Source organism: Cololabis saira, chromosome 18 (genome assembly GCF_033807715.1).
Source record: "Cololabis saira isolate AMF1-May2022 chromosome 18, fColSai1.1, whole genome shotgun sequence".
Lineage (NCBI taxonomy): Eukaryota > Metazoa > Chordata > Actinopteri > Beloniformes > Belonidae > Cololabis > Cololabis saira.
The window spans coordinates 41,674,010-41,690,729 of NC_084604.1; the positions used below are offsets into that span (position 1 = coordinate 41,674,010).

Genomic DNA, 16,720 nt, shown 5'->3' on the forward strand with positions numbered 1-16,720 from the left:
GTGTGTATGTCTGTGTGACTATGTGTGTGTTTGTGTGTGTGTGTATGTCTGTGTGACTATGTGTGTGTTTGTGTGTGTTTGTCTGTGTATGTCTGTGTGACTATGTGTGTGTGTGTGTGTGTATGTCTGTGTGACTATGTGTGTGTGTGTGTGTGTATATGTCTGTGTGACTATGTGTGTGTGTGTGTCTGTGTGACTATGTGTGTGTATGTGTGTGTGTATATGTCTGTGTGACTATGTGTGTGTGTGTATGTCTGTGTGACTATGTGTGTGTGTGTGTGTATGTGTGTGTGACTATGTGTTTGTGTGTGTGTGTATATGTCTGTGTGACTATGTGTTTGTGTGTGTGTATATGTCTGTGTGACTATGTGTGTGTGTGTGTGTATATGTCTGTGTGACTATGTGTGTGTATGTCTGTGTGACTATGTGTGTGTGTGTGTATGTCTGTGTGACTATGTGTGTGTGTGTGTGTATGTGTGTGTGACTATGTGTTTGTGTGTGTGTGTGTGTTTGTCTGTGTGACTATGTGTGTGTGTGTGTGTGTGTGTTTGTCTGTGTATGTCTGTGTGACTATGTGTGTGTGTGTGTGTGTGTGTGTATATGTCTGTGTGACTATGTGTGTGTGTGTATGTCTGTGACTATGTGTTTGTGTGTGACTATGTGTGTGTTTGTCTGTGTGACTATGTGTGTGTGTGTGTGTATGTGTGTGTGACTATGTGTTTGTGTGTGTGTTTGTGTGTGTGTGTTTGTCTGTGTTACTATGTGTGTGTTTGTGTGTGTGTGTTTGTCTGTGTTACTATGTGTGTGTGTGTGTGTGTGTGTGTGTGTGTGTGACTATGTGTTTGTGTGTGTGTTTGTGTGTGTGTGTTTGTCTGTGTGACTATGTGTGTGTGTGTGTGTGTGTGACTATGTGTTTGTGTGTGTGTGTGTGTGTGTGTGTGTTTGTCTGTGTATGTCTGTGTGACTATGTGTGTGTGTGTGTGTGTGTATATGTCTGTGTGACTATGTGTGTGTGTGTCTGTGTGACTATGTGTGTGTGTGTGTGTGTGTGTGTATGTGTGTGTGACTATGTGTTTGTGTGTGTGTTTGTGTGTGTGTGTTTGTCTGTGTTACTATGTGTGTGTTTGTGTGTGTGTGTTTGTCTGTGTGACTATGTGTGTGTGTGTGTGTGTGTGACTGTGTGTGTGTGTGTGTGTGTGTGTGTGTGTGTGTGTGACTATGTGTTTGTGTGTTTGTCTGTGTATGTCTGTGTGACTATGTGTGTGTGTGTGTGTGTATATGTCTGTGTGACTATGTGTGTGTGTGTCTGTGTGACTATGTGTGTGTGTGTGTGTGTGTGTATGTGTGTGTGACTATGTGTTTGTGTGTGTGTTTGTGTGTGTGTGTTTGTCTGTGTTACTATGTGTGTGTTTGTGTGTGTGTGTTTGTCTGTGTGACTATGTGTGTGTGTGTGTGTGTGTGACTGTGTGTGTGTGTGTGTGTGTGTGTGTGTGTGTGTGTGTGTGTGTGTGTGTGTGTGTGTGTGTGTGTGTGTATAAATGAGGCCCCAGAACCAGAACCTCTCTTCTCGGTTCTCCCTCAAGTGAAAAGACGATAAAAACTCCAGATTTTCCTCAAACCTTTAATACATTTAACGATTTAACCAATTAATTAATTAATTAATTAACTCGTGTTGAACTGGTGAGTTTATAAAGTCCTGTTCGGTTCTGGTTCTGACCCGGAACCTGAACCGGTCCTGTAGACGTTGGTTCTGGTTCAGGCTCCTCCTCCAGAACCGATGCTCCGCAGCCATTGGCCGGTCCGGGCCGGAGGGGGCGGAGCCAGAGCTGGACCGGGCCGGAGGTTCTGGTGGTGACCCGACCCGGTTCTGACCCGGTTCTGGCCTCAGAAACACAAACTGCAGCAGCGTCGGAACATGAAAGTTTTAATGATGAAACGGTTCTGACCCAAATGACCCACAAGAAACAACAAGAACTACCAGTCCAGAACCGGGCCCAACAGAACCGGGCCGGACTCTCCAACAGTTCTGTCCCGGTTTCACATCGTCCTTTTGAACAAATGAAGCGTAAAAATAACGGAACTGGAACTGGGTCGGTTCTGGTTCTGGTTCTGGCCGGAACCTGGTATCTGAACCAGAACCAGAACCGGGTCGCAGGGCCTCCGACGGCAGTAGAATCGTCCAGAATCGGAGTGAATCGTCCCAATGACCCGGCGGAACCAGCAGGTCCGGTTTGACCCGGTTTAGTCCGGGTCCGGTCCAGTCCGACCCGGTGGAACCAGCAGGTCCTGGTACCGGTCCGACCCGGTCCGGTTCACGTCTCCTCGACCTCCGGTTCCTCCGGAGACCCGGGCCTGGTCCGGCCCGGTTCCAGGTCTAGGTCTGGGTCCGGTCCGACCCGGTCCAGGTTCTGGTTCTGGTTCTGCTGGATCTGCAGGATCAGGTTCCGGATCTCGTCCCGTTTGGTCTTCATCCGGGTCGGGGGGAACCAGTCCTGCAGACTGAGGGGCAGCTGGAAGGACCGGACCGGGTTCTGGTGGAGAGAGAGAGAGAGAGAGGAGGAGGGTTAGAACCGGGGTTCAGGTCTGGAACCAGAACCAGGTCTGGGACCAGAACCAGAACCGGGTCTGGAACCGGGTCTGGAATAACTCCGATTTGTGATCAAACCGTAACTCGTAGCCAAAAAACCCAAAACATGGTGAGAGACACAGAACCCGGCAGATTCTGACAATCTTGATTTTATTCAGATATTCCTTAAAATGAGTGAGTAAGGTCAGTGCGAAGACAGAGTGAGATTCTTTTGAAGAAAACGTTTGATTACATTACAGTCAATGGGGACTGAGACAGGTATTGGCGCCGCTCTAGACCCCCCCCGTTTAAATTTTGTGCATACCCCGCCTGTCAAAGTCACATTTTATGAATCCCAACACCTATGTCTACATTCTGACCAAAAATTATGTGTCTCCTTTTTACGGTTTGGCCGTGAGCTCGAGTTACAAATAAAAATGTGGGTTATTTTTTTACTGTTTCTCCCACTCTAGCAACTGACAGCCCCACTCTAGATTTGACGAAAAAGTGATTTCCAGTCCTCGCTTGAGTGCTCATATCTTGAAAAGTTTACATCTTAGGAAAAAACTGTTTGGTGTTTTGGAGAGAAGAGAAGTTTCCCTCCGTTTTGAAGTTTGAGTCACATTTCTACTTGCAGGTATGAGAAAGCTAGGTGACTCAGAAAAAAGGTAAAGTTTTGTGTGTTTTTTTTACCTCCTCCCATCCGCTTGAATGGGGTTTTTGGCCGTTTTTTTGGAAATAACTTTGGGAAAAATGCCTCGTGGCGCAGCCCCGAGAAAAGTCGAAATGTTGAGAAAAAAGGCAAAGTTCCAACTTTACTCTTGAAATTGTATTTCAACTTTTTTCTCGACATTTTGACTTTTTTTCTCAAAGTGCATAATAAAAAATACATCTTCCCAAGTTCTAACTAATATAGAGTGAGTAAGTAAATAAGTAAGTGTATATAGATTCATGCAGAATGTGTCGTCTTCATTCTAAAGCTCTTTCAACATGTTGGGTTACCGACCGCAGATCGGGTCCAGGTCCAGACCCGGGAAGACGTTCTAGTCCGTGGACGAGAACGAACAATAAAAAACAACAATCAGTTGGACTGAAACTATATCTGCGTTGCCAGGTTGGGCAACTTTCAATCTGTGTTGCCAGGTTGGCCAACTTTCAGCCCAATTGTACCGAAACTTAGGGAGTATTTGGGCCAAACTAAGACAAAAAATTAAATTACGTGGAAATTACGTGAATAAAGTCATAAAATTACGAGAATAAAGTGGTAATTTACGAGAATAAAATGGTAATTTTCTGTAATTTATTCCTCACCGCGAAGAAGCTCTCCACGTACTGCAGGACATAAACTCCAAACTCTCTTAAACCCCCTACTACGGAGGTCTGGGTCTGGACCAGACCTGGACCAGATGGGGTCCAGGTCTGGTCCAGGTCCAGAACCAGAACCAGGACCAGTTCTCACCTCGAAGAAGCTCTCCACGTACTGCAGGACATAAACTCCACAGTCGCTGAAATTGTCCTGCTGGGGAACTCGGGGACTGGAACCTTTGACCACGTCCTTCCTGAAGCTTCTCTGGCTGCCCTTCCGGACCTGCCACTCCACCTCCAGGTACCTGCACACAACCAGAACCAGAACCTTCAGAACCAGGACCAGGACCTGCCACTCCACCTCCAGGTACCTGGAAAAGAACAGAACCAGAACCTTCAGAACCAGGACCTGGTTGGTTTAACGCAGAACCTTAATCCAGCCTTTAGTAACAGCCAGATCCAAGGTGTGGCCTCTGGTGTGGGTGGGAACCTTGACATGCTGCTGTAAACCAACATTCTAGTAACCCATGACTTCTATAAACCAACATTCTAGTAACCCATGACTTCTATAAACCAACATTGTAGTAACCATGACTTCTGTAAACCAACACATTCTAGTAACCCTGGAAACCGTTGTGTTTGGTGATTCTGTCTGTGGAGGACGTTGAAGATGCTTCATAATTGGATTTATGATAGCAGGATTTCTCCTGATCGGAGGAGGGGGATTCCTGGTCTACCGACAAACGCGTAAGTCGTCGACAGCTGTTCTGGCTCTTTCAGAGCTGCCGGACGTGGCTGAAGGATCAAGCAAGGTGATCAACACTCAGACTTTAACGCTGGGGGAGCAAAGCCGTAAACTGGATGTGATTCTTGAACAGAGTCGCAGGCTGGCGGCGTCTTTGAGCTCATTGGTAAGATGGATAAGACCCTGGAGAAGTTGGAAGCTCGGCTTGGCAGGAATTGATCACAAATTCGTCTGATTGGAGTCGCCATTGATCAACCAGAGACTGAAGGCAGACGGAAAATTACTGGGTCTGTTTTCAATATAATTGTTGATTCTATAATCTGGCCGTGACAGAGCGGTTTGGCCGATCGCTCTGGTCACAATCTCCCTGGTGGAATGTAAACAAGGTGACTCTGCCCCCACTAGCCCTCCCCTCTCAGGAACATCTGTGGACCTGTTTCAGAACTGACCGAGCCGTCTGATAACATCAAGGACATTTGGCTGAGAGCAGCTCTGAGAGAAGTTCACGGACTCATCGCTACACACACTTACTGATAAACACACACACCTCCCTCAACTTCAACTCCTTCCTCGGCTCCTCCCTCTTATCACCCCCCAAACAGTCTCCGGGTTTCGAGCGCCAGACGGCGATCACTTGGATGTGCTGTGCGGGGGTATCGGCCCCCCACACCAGATCAAGTCATCCCCATCACCTGCATCAGCTTCTCTGGCCAGGATATCCCTGGTCATCCGTCATCACCAACCTGGGCGTCAGAATGGACCCCCACCTCAACTATGAGGCCAAACATCAATCACCTCCGTCAAACATCCTTCTTCCACCTCAAAAACATACCCAAAGCCCCGCCCCCACTCACTCTCTGAGCGTCTTCACCACCCCCGACCGGGTCGGGCCCCTCAGTGAGTCCATGATGAGGATGCAGGGCCTGAAACACAAGAACAGTGTTGTCATGGAGACGCTGGGGGGGCCCCGGTGGCCCCAGTAGGGCCCCCTGGTGGCCCCTGCAGGGCCCCCGGTGCCCCCCGGTGGCCGAACTACAGAACTCTGATCTGGTCTCACTGTCTGCAGACGGTCGTCTTCAGGGGGGACGAGCTGGAACTGGGGGGGTCGTCGGGGAGGGGGGGGGACCCGTCCTCACTGCACTCATCCTGGGGGGAGAGAGGGGGGGTCAGAGGTCAGGGCAGGTTAGAGGAGGAACAGTAAACATGAGGTCAAAGGTCAGGGGGGGTAAACATGAGGTCAAAGGTCAGCGATCGATACCTGGCAGGAACTCTGGTCGTCAGAGAAGTTGAACGTGTCGTCGTCGTCCTTCACTGAACCGTAGCAGACGCTGATCCGGTGGAGCTCACCTGAAACACAACCACAACCACAACCACAACCAGTTAGAACCCGTTAGACCTGAACCAGAACCAGTTACACCAGAACCAGAACCCGGGTCCTGAAACAGAACCAGAACCAGTTAGACCAGACCAGTGTTTCTCAACCCTGGTCCTCGTGTCCTGCAGGTTTTAGGTGTTTCCTGCAGGTTTTAGATGTTTTCCTGCAGGTTTTAGATGTTTTCCTGCAGGTTTTAGGTGTTTCCTGCAGGTTTTAGGGGTGTCCTGCAGGTTTTAGGTGTTTCCTGCAGGTTTTAGGTGTTTCCTGCTCCAGCACCGTGGTACCAGGACCTCTGTCCTCAACAGAACTGTGCAGATGTTGGTGACTATTGAGGCTAATGAGGACCTTTAATTAGAACCAGGTGTTGGAGCAGGAAACATCTAAAACCTGCAGGACAGGACACAAGGACCAGGATGAGAAACACTGGACCACACTGCAAAAACTCTAAATCTTAACAGGAATATTTGTCTTATTTCTAGTTAAAATGTCTCATTTTTTATCACAAAATCTCATTCCACTTAAAACAAGACTCATCACTGGAAAAAAACTACAATTTTCACCTGTTTCAAGTAGATTTTCACTTAAAATAAGTAGAAAAATCTGCCAGTGGAACAAGATTTTTTACTTGTAATAAGAAGATCTTGTCCCACTGGCAGATTTTTCTCAGGTTCTCAGGTGAAAATTGTCAATAATATTTTTCTGGTAATGACTCTTGTTTTAAGTGTAATGAGAGTTTTTGCAGTGCATGTATAAATAAATAAATAAATAAATAAATAAATAAATTTTGCAAATACAGTCAACTTAATTGTGTTAAGTACTTTATCAAAATTAATTTAACTTTAAAAAAAATAAAAAATAAAAAAGGGGAAAAAAATGGTCAAATAAGTTATTTTTCTGGTAATGACTCTTGTTTTAAGTGTAATGAGATTTTTTGACTAAAATGAGACATTTTAACTAGAAATAAGACAAATATTCCTGGTAAGATTTGGAGTTTTTGCAGTGCACGTATGTAAATACATTTTGCAAGTACAGTCAACTTAATTGTGTTAAGTACTTTATTTATCAAAATTACGTTAACTTTAAAAAGAAAAAAGGGAGAAAAGAGAAAAAAAAGGAAATCAAAGGAAAACAAAAAAATTAAGTTGACTTTACTTGCAAATTAATTTTTTCTACTTATTTCAAGTGAAAATTGTCAAGTAATAAGTTATTTTTCTGGTAATGACTCTTGTTTTAAGTGTAATGAGATTTTTTGACTATGTCAATGTCAATGTCAATTTTATTTATAAAGCACATTTAAAAACGACCGAGGTCGACCAAAGTGCTGTACAGCATACAAGAGAATAAAACAATACCAAAAGAAAAACACAGTACCCAGAAACAATAAAATCACTAACATACTAAAATGATCAATAAAATAGTAATAAAATACAATAAAAAACAATCACTTCTCACAGATGTGGGGAACTAAGTTGTCACACACTAAAAGCCAAAGAAAATAAATAAGTTTTCAAAGAAGACTTAAAAACCACTAGGGTCTGGGCAGATCTAACAGTTAGTGGCAAACTATTCCACAGCTTAGGGCCGGCCACCGCAAAAGCTCGGTCACCTCTAGTTTTGAGCCTAGATTTCGGGACGTCTAAAAGCAACTGACTTGACGACCTCAGAGCTCTGGCTGGTGTGGACTAAAATGAGACACTTTAACTAGAAATAAGACAAATATTCCTGGTAAGATTTGGAGTTTTTGCAGTGCACGTATGTAAATACATTTTGCAAGTACAGTCAACTTAATTGTGTTAAGTACTTTATTTATCAAAATTACGTTAACTTTAAAAAAAAAAAAAAAAAGGAGAAAAGAGAAAAAAAAGGAAATCAAAGGAAAAAAAATAAAAAATTAAGTTGACTTTACTTGCAAATTAATTTTTTCTACTTATTTCTAGTGAAAATTTACTTGAATCAGGTGAAAATTGTCAAATAACAAGTTATTTTTCTGGTAATGAGTTTTGTTTTAAGTGTAATGAGATTTTTTGACTAAAAATGAGACATTTTAGGGCCAAACTAAGACAAAAAAAAAGGAAATCACGTGAATAAAGTCGTAAAATTACGAGAATAAAGTCGTAATATTACGAGAATAAAGTCATAATATTACGAGAATAAAGTCGTAAAATTACGAGAATAAAGTCGTAATATTACGAGAATAAAGTCGTAATATTACGAGAATAAAGTCGTAATATTACGAGAATAAAGTCGTAATATTACGAGAATAAAGTCGTAAAATTACGAGAATAAAGTCGTAATATTACGAGAATAAAGTCGTAATATTACGAGAATAAAGTCATAATATTACGAGAATAAAGTCGTAAAATTACGAGAATAAAGTCGTAATATTACGAGAATAAAGTCGTAATATTACGAGAATAAAGTCGTAATATTACGACTTTATTCTCGTAATTTTACGACTTTATTCTCGTAATTTCCAATTTTTTTTGTCTTAGTTTGGCCCTAATACTCCGTCGTACATTTGACCTAGAAACACAACAAATATTCCTGGTTAGATTTGGAGTTTTAACACTTACTGGAGTACTGCTGCTGCTCCGGGTCGGCTGGCCCCGCCCCCAGCGGGTCTGGCCCCGCCCCCAGCGGCTCTGGCCCCGCCCCCGTGTGGGCGGAGCTCCCCCGGTCCGGGTCCTGGTCCCTCAGACCCCCCAGAACCGGGTGGTGGTCCCCCGGGCCCCCCACGGGCCCCTCCGGTACCGGGGGGGAGGACCGGTCCGAGCAGCTGTCGTCTCCGTCGGGGGACAGAGGCCGGCAGTGGTCCGGGAAGTTCTCCTCTGGACCCAGACCCGGGTCCTGGCCCGGCTCTGGTCCTGGTCCTGGTCCTGGGACCAGGTCTAGACCCCGGACCAGCGGGCTGGGCTCCAGAACCGGGGCCTCCAGGCCCGGGAAGCAGATCACGGCCAGGTACCAGTGAGCCCTGAAACAGAGGACAGTCAGAACCGTCAGAACTAGAACTGCTGGTTCAGTTTATTTTATCATCTTTTTTTGTATACATGTCTTTATTGAGGGCATTAAAAAAAAGAAATAAGATTTACAATAACAATATAATTATCAATATTTTCCCCCCTTTTTTTATTACTTTTCATAACATTAATTAAACCAAAATAAATAATAATAATAATAATAATAATAATCCCCTTCCCTCCCTTATATGGTCAATAATACATCATTCAAAATCATTTAACATATGTTTATCAATACTAGAACAAAAATTAATAATAAATTAAATAATCAAGTCCTGTGTAAACACATTCATTAATATGATTGATGGAATGATCGGCCGGTCGGACTCACGACTCGTTGATGGGGACGAAGATGAAATCCTTCTGGAACAGATCCACGTGTCGGGTCCAGGTCTTCACCCGGTTGTGTTTCCTCTTCTGGATCCTGGAGGAAGAGAAAGGTGAGAGCTAGCCATGCTAACGTTAGCGGCTAGCTGCTAACGCATGTGAGAGAACAGGTGGGAGCTAGCCATGCTAACGTTAGCGGCTAGCTGCTAACGCAGGTGAGAGAACAGGTGAGAGCTAGCCATGCTAACGTTAGCGGCTAGCTGCTAACGCAGGTGAGAGAACAGGTGAGAGCTAGCCACGCTAACGTTAGTGGCTAGCTGCTAACGCAGGTGAGAGAACAGGTGAGAGCTAGCCACGCTAACGTTAGCGGCTAGCTGCTAACGCAGGTGAGAGAACAGGTGAGAGCTAGCCACGCTAACGTTAGCGGCTAGCTGCTAACGCAGGTGAGAGAACAGGTGAGAGCTAGCCACGCTAATGTTAGAGGCTAGCTGCTAACGCAGGTGAGAGAACAGGTGGGAGCTAGCCACGCTAACGTTAGCGGCTAGCTGCTAACGCAGGTGAGAGAACAGGTGGGAGCTAGCCATGCTAACGTTAGCGGCTAGCTGCTAACGCAGGTGAGAGAACAGGTGGGAGCTAGCCATGCTAACGTTAGCGGCTAGCTGCTAACGCAGGTGAGAGAACAGGTGAGAGCTAGCCATGCTAATGTTAGCGGCTAGCTGCTAACGCAGGTGAGAGAACAGGTGGGAGCTAGCCATGCTAACGTTAGTGGCTAGCTGCTAACGCAGGTGAGAGAACAGGTGAGAGCTAGCCATGCTAACGTTAGCGGCTGGCTGTTAATGCAGGTGAGAGAACAGGTGGGAGCTAGCCATGCTAACGTTAGCGGCTGGCTAGCTGCTAAGTGAGAGCTGGCTAGGTGAGAGAACAGGTGAGAGCTAGCCACGGTAACGTTAGCTTTAGCGGCTAGCTGCTAACACTAATGCAGGTGAGAGCGGCACACCTGTGTTAGCGGCTAGCTGCTAACGCTGAGAAATAAACTTGTCTAGATTTAAATAAAATCATCTGGCGTGGGGGCGGGGCTTACGGCAGGTTAGCGTTAGCGGGGCTAGTGGAAGGTTAGCATTGGTGGCTGGGGGCGGGGCTTACAGCAGGTTAGCGGTAGCAGCTAGGCCTACAGCAGATTAGCGGCTAGCGGCGGCGGGGCTTACGGCAGATTAGCGGCTAGCGGCGGCGGGGCTTACGGCAGGTTAGCGGTGTCGGGTCCGTTGCGTCGCTCCCGCAGGTTCAGCCTCTTGTAGAAGAAGGAGCTGAAGACGTGGATCCTCTGGGAATCCTCTTTCCTGAGCTTCTCCAGGACCAGGTACCTGTGGGGGAAACACCTGTTAGCACACCTGGATACACCTGGTATCACACCTTCTCCCCCCGCCCCCCCACTCACCTGCCCCCGTACTGCTGGGCGGTATGACCAAATATTTATATCACGGTATTTTTTTTTCATGCACAACTGGGTGTTAACCACATTTTCTAATGATTTAGAAAGGAATTGCTGCAGTAAATTGGCTTAGAACGGCCTATTTTACTGTCATGAGGAGGATGCATAAATCAAATAAATTTGATTTAGGCTTTTCAAAGAATTTTTTTTTTTACAAAATTACAAGGTAGAAAATATTTATTGAACATAAAAAACTGAACACGTTTTAATTTCCAGCATTATGTTGTTTTGGTTCCACCTCCTGGTGAATGTTGGTAAAATTCTTATGTGGTTACTTTTTGACTTTTTTCACAAAATTTTGACTTTTTTCTCGACATTTCAACTTTTTTCTCGACATTTTGCCTTTTTTCACAAAATTTAGACTTTTTTTCCCGACATTTCAACTTTTTTCACAAAATTTTGACATTTTTCTTAACATTTTGACTTTTTTCACCATTGCATAAATCAAATAAATTAGATTTAGGCTTTTCAAAGAAAAAAATCTCTTACAAAATTACAAGGTAGAAAATATTTATTGAACATAAAAAACTGAACATTTTTTAATTTCCAGCATGATGTAGTTTTGGTTCCACCTCCTGGTGAATGTTGGTAAAATTCTTATGTGGTTAGTTTTTGGTTGGCCAACGATTTATGTTTGTGGTGCAACCGTTACGGAGCGGCCAGTCTATTTCCTTATTTTACAACGCCGTTATCAATTGTTCGGTTTTTTTCCCACTTATTCCACCGAACACCCAAAGTGTTTTTTTGCCATTTTCGGCCGAACAATTTCAGTTACCGAACAATCTTAGCATCACTGCTGCTAAACAGTCCCCTCACAAACAGTGTCCAGCGGCGCTAGCGTAGCGGCGCTAGCGTAGCGCTACGTTCCCAACGTTGTGTAGCTACTGTACAAACTCACCGGTATTACGGTGTATGAAACATTCATATCATGAGAAAAATAAACACCCGTATTCAGTATGAACCGGTATGAACCGGTATGAACCGGTATGAACCGGTATGGACCGGTATGGACCGGTATGAACCGGTATGAACCGGTATGAACCGGTATGAACCGGTATGAACCGGTATGGACCGGTATGGACCGGTATGAACCGGTGTACCGCCCAGCACTAGTCCCCCCCACTCACTTCAGGTAGAAGTCGATGATGACGTCGTTGAGGAACTCCCCGTCGTTGAGACAGTGCAGGTCTTCGTTGGTGACGGACATCCCTCCTTTGGCCGGAGGGGGGGGGTACACCATCAACCTGGGGGGACAGGGGGGAGTGAGGCATGCTGGGATACCGCCTCACCTGCTCACACCTGTTCTCACCTGTGGAACTCTGGGTAAGAATGGCAGCACTTTCTGTTCAGCTCCAGAACAAAATCAACAGCTTAATCAAAGTGGCCATGAAGATAATCTCCTCCCTTCCAGGAAACAGAGCCAGTAAATGTAAGAGTAATCGTTACAAGCTCTCTGTTCTCCCCACCTCCCTGTCCTTATTAAATAAACTACCTGTCCTCCTTTAGAGGGCAGAGTCCCCACCAGGACAGGTGGAGGACAGGTAGTTTATTTAATAAACTACCTGTCCTCCTTTAGAGGGCAGAGTCTCCACCGGGACAGGTGGAGGACAGGTAGTTTATTTAATAAACTACCTGTCCTCCTTTAGAGGACAGGTAGTTTATTTAATAAACTACCTGTCCTCCTTTAGAGGGCAGAGTCTCCACCGGGACAGGTGGAGGACAGGTAGTTTATTTAATAAACTACCTGTCCTCCTTTAGAGGACAGGTAGTTTATTTAATAAACTACCTGTCCTCCTTTAGAGGACAGGTAGTTTATTTAATAAACTACCTGTCCTCCTTTAGAGGGCAGAGTCTCCACCGGGACAGGTGGAGGACAGGTAGTTTATTTAATAAACTACCTGTCCTCCTTTAGAGGACAGGTAGTTTATTTAATAAACTACCTGTCCTCCTTTAGAGGGCAGAGTCCCCACCGGGACAGGTATCTGATCTGCTGTAACTAAGCTGCTGATTGATCCAGTAGTAGTCAGTCCTTGTTTTTATATCTTTACTACCGTATTGTCCCGAATATTAGACGACCCTCTTTTTCAAGACTCAAGTTGGAAGAAAGACTTTTTGAACACCAAATTAAATTTTTATACAGAAAATAATTTCAGTACATCTGAAACAAATGATTATAACAATATATTCAAGAGAAAAAGCCTGTTATTTTGCCTCATTAAATCATCATGTTGAAGTTTGCATCATAACTTCTCCTCAGCTGCCGGTTCACCTGCCGAACTTCACCCTCTTTTCTCCAGATTGTCGCTACGTTTCTCCACTTTCTGTTATCTCTTCTCTTATTTTCTTTCTTATACTATTTTTTATTTTTATTCTTCGTGACAGGGGTTCACTTTGGCCTGGGGAGTTTAGTTCAGCATTTGCTTTAAAGATATCTGGCGCCATCTAGCGTTGTGAATGGGTATAACGTCTAGACCTGAATGTAAGACTTATTTCAATGCAAAAAACACCGTCTTATATTCAGGCCAATACGGTACTATGCTGCTAATGAGGAAATAGCTTCTTTTATTCTTTGTTCTTGCTCTTTTCATTCTGTACCAAATAATGAAATGAGTCTCCGGGATAGATGCAGTTTTTGCCTATAGGGGTGTGTGTAATGTGGTTCATGCTGCTGGTTTCTCACTAATCTTACTGTGGTATTGAGTCTGATATCTGTTTCTGTCTGTATGTGTTGATTGTATGAGTTTTTATACGCTACGCCTGTATTTGATGCCTAAAACTAACTTCCCTAGTGCAGTGTCTCCCAACCTGGGGTCCTCCCCCCCCTGGGGGGGCGCCAGAGATCTCTGGGGGAGCAAAACTTTGTCTGATTTGAAATTATGCAGTTGTAAAAATTATATTTGCGAATGAGTCATTCATAAAACATTGTTAGGAATAATTTATGAATGTCTTGTGTTTTTTGTGTTTTTTATACACTGGTGACAAACACAGGAAATGATTTCATTCCTTATTATTATATCATTACATTTCATTTACTCCGACAGGTTGTTAAAGGAAAATGTTAAAAAAAATTTGGTCTCAGAGACATTTTTCAGAAATATGTTTATGTCCTTTTATGTCCTTTTGTGCGTATTTTATACATTGGTGACATTGGAGCAAAACAAAGTCATATTTATACAGAGTAAACCAAAGAGAAATGTATCAAAAAAACATAATTAATGTTCATTTTTTCAATGGATTTCAATCAAGACTTTTTGCTCCTAGTACGTACGGGTCAGGGGCCCGGCTGGTCTTAGACACAAGTAGGAACAAGGAAAAAAGGTTGGGAACCGCTGATGTAGGGTGTGTGCAATGTGGTTCACTGCTGCTTGGTTCCTATAATCTTACTGTGGTATTGATTCTGATATCTGTTGTGTCTGTATGTGTTGATTGTATGAGTTTTTATACGCTACGCATGTATTTGATGCCTAAAACAAACGTCCCTAGTGGACATTAAAGTGTAACTCACTTGACGATGGGTCCGGAGAAGGTGGGCTGCAGGTCCGTCATGTCCTCGTCCTCCTGGAAGAAGGTGCGGGTCTGCTGGCGGGTGCAGGTCCGGGTGGGGGTCCGGCTGGGGAGGGGGGGCCCGGCAGGTGTGCTGGGGGGGGTTACCTGGGGGCCCTGGGGGCCCTTGGGAGGGCTGGGGGACGGGTTCACCTGCAGGGGAACAGAAGGACCGTTAAACACTCATTACTGAGACTACAGTCCTGCAGCGGCTGCAGGTTTGAATCCCGGCCTGCACCTTTGCTGATGTCATCCCCTCTCTCTCTCTACCCGTTTCATGGAATCATGGAATTGATTAACTGGTCTCTCAGCACAATTGACCAAATGTTTGCAACCAGAAGTCAGGGGGTAAGGGAGCCCTCCTGCCCCCATGGGACATTTTTTGCTGGATACACAATGGATTCCTACAAATACTGGAAACCGTTGTGTTTGGTGATTCTGTCTGTCGAGGACGTTGAAGATGCTTCATAATTGGATTTATGATAGCAGGATTTCTCCTAATCGGAGGAGGGGGATTCCTGGTCTACCGACAAACGCGTAAGTCGTCGACAGCTGTTCTGGCTCTTTCCGAGCTGCCGGACGTGGCTGAAGGATCAAGCAAGGTGATCAACACTCAGACTTTAACGCTGGGGGAGCAAAGCCGTAAGCTGGATGTGATTCTTGAACAGAATCTCAGGCTGGTGGCGTCTTTGAGCTCATTGGTAAGATGGAGAAGACCTGGGAGAAGTTGGAAGCTCGGCTTGGAGGGAATTGATCACAAATTCGTCTGATTGGAGTCGCCATTGATCAACCAGAGACTGAAGGCAGACGGAAAATTACTGAGTCTGTCTGTTTTTGCAATATAATTGTTGATTCTATAATCTGGCCTTGACAGGGCGGTTTTGGCCGATCGCTCTGGTCACAATCTCCCTGGTGGAATGTAAACAAGGTGACTCTGCCCCCACTAACCCTCCCCTCTCAGGAACATCTGTGGACCTGTTTCAGAACTGACCGAGCCGTCTGATAACATCAAGGACATTGGCTGAGAGCAGCTCTGAGCGAAGTTCAAGGACTTACCGCTACACACACTTACTGATAACCACCTCCCTCAACTCAACGCCTCCTCCCTCATATCAGCCCCCCCAACAGTCTCCGGGTTTCGAGCGCCACGAAGTCGCGGCGATCACTTGGATGTACCGGGACCCCCCTGAGCGAGTTTTATGTCGAACGGACAATCCTGCTAGGAAGAGTTTGTTAAAGTACGACACGTGGAAATGGCATAAATTGCACCAAAATTACACGATTAATTGAAAATGGCCGACTTCCTGTTTGGTTTGGGCCATGGATCCAAGAGACTTTTCTTTAAGTTGTGACATGATACAGGTGTGTAGCAATTTTCGTGCATGTACGTCAAACCGTATTGTGGGGCTTGAGGCACGAAGTTTTCCGGGGGGCGCTGTTGAGCCGTTAGGCCACGCCCATTAATGCAAACCATGAAATATCACATTTATCACCAGGACTGACTTGGTGCAAAATTTGGTGACTTTTGGAGCACGTTTAGGGGGAAAAAAGGAACTCATTTTGTAGGAAAAATAAAAACGAGGAAAAGAACGAGGGAAACAATTCATACAGACACAATAGGGCCCTAGCACTGTCAGTGCTCGGGCCCTAATAAAACAGGAGGAGCTTTAGAAGATCCCCTTTAGCTAGCACAGCTACTTTCTGTTAGCTAGCTACCTTCTCCCACTTTAGGCTAGCCGCCCTGCTGTAGCTGCTAGCCGCCCGGTTGTAGTTGACCAGCCGGATGTTAGCCTGTTAGCCCCACCTTGCTGCTAGCCGCCCTGCTGTAGCTGTTAGCCGCCCGGTTGTAGTTGACTAGCCGGATGTTAGCCTGTTAGCCCCACCTTGCTGCTAGCCGCCCTGCTGTAGCTGCTAGCCGCCCGGTTGTAGTTGACTAGCCGGATGTTAGCCTGTTAGCCCCCACCTTGCTGCTAGCCGCCCTGCTGTAGCTGTTAGCCGCCCTGTTGTAGCTGCTAGCCGCCCTGCTGTAGCTGCTAGCCGCCCGGTTGTAGTTGACTAGCCGGATGTTAGCCTGTTAGCCCCCACCTTGCTGCTAGCCGCCCTGCTGTAGCTGCTAGCCGCCCTGCTGTAGCTGCTAGCCGCCCGGTTGTAGTTGACTAGCCGGATGTTAGCCTGTTAGCCCCCACCTTGCTGCTAGCCGCCCTGCTGTAGCTGCTAGCCGCCCGGTTGTAGTTGACTAGCCGGATATTAGCCTGTTAGCCCCCACCTTGCTGCTAGCCGCCCTGCTGTAGCTGGTAGCCGCCCGGTTGTAGTTGACCAGCCGGATGTTAGCCTGTTAGCCCCCACCTTGCTG

The 16,720-nt window shown here is 45.6% G+C and overlaps 1 protein-coding gene across 2 annotated transcripts in view; it reads right to left on the reverse strand.

The window, feature by feature from the left end:
• Positions 1–1,613: 1,613 nt before the first annotated feature.
• senp6a (SUMO specific peptidase 6a) overlaps positions 1,614–16,720 on the reverse strand; it is a 50,593-nt gene continuing 35,486 nt past the window's right edge. For both annotated transcript variants that reach the window (XM_061746467.1, XM_061746468.1), the window contains 10 exons: positions 14,330–14,520; positions 11,952–12,068; positions 10,574–10,696; positions 9,340–9,432; positions 8,565–8,962; positions 5,875–5,963; positions 5,674–5,762; positions 5,471–5,539; positions 4,026–4,176; positions 1,614–2,531 (listed from right to left, as the gene is read on the reverse strand). In XM_061746467.1, coding sequence (XP_061602451.1) covers positions 2,313–2,531; positions 4,026–4,176; positions 5,471–5,539; positions 5,674–5,762; positions 5,875–5,963; positions 8,565–8,962; positions 9,340–9,432; positions 10,574–10,696; positions 11,952–12,068; positions 14,330–14,520 — 1,539 coding nt within the window. In that variant the 3' untranslated portion in view covers positions 1,614–2,312. The remainder of the gene's footprint in view (positions 2,532–4,025; positions 4,177–5,470; positions 5,540–5,673; positions 5,763–5,874; positions 5,964–8,564; positions 8,963–9,339; positions 9,433–10,573; positions 10,697–11,951; positions 12,069–14,329; positions 14,521–16,720) is intronic.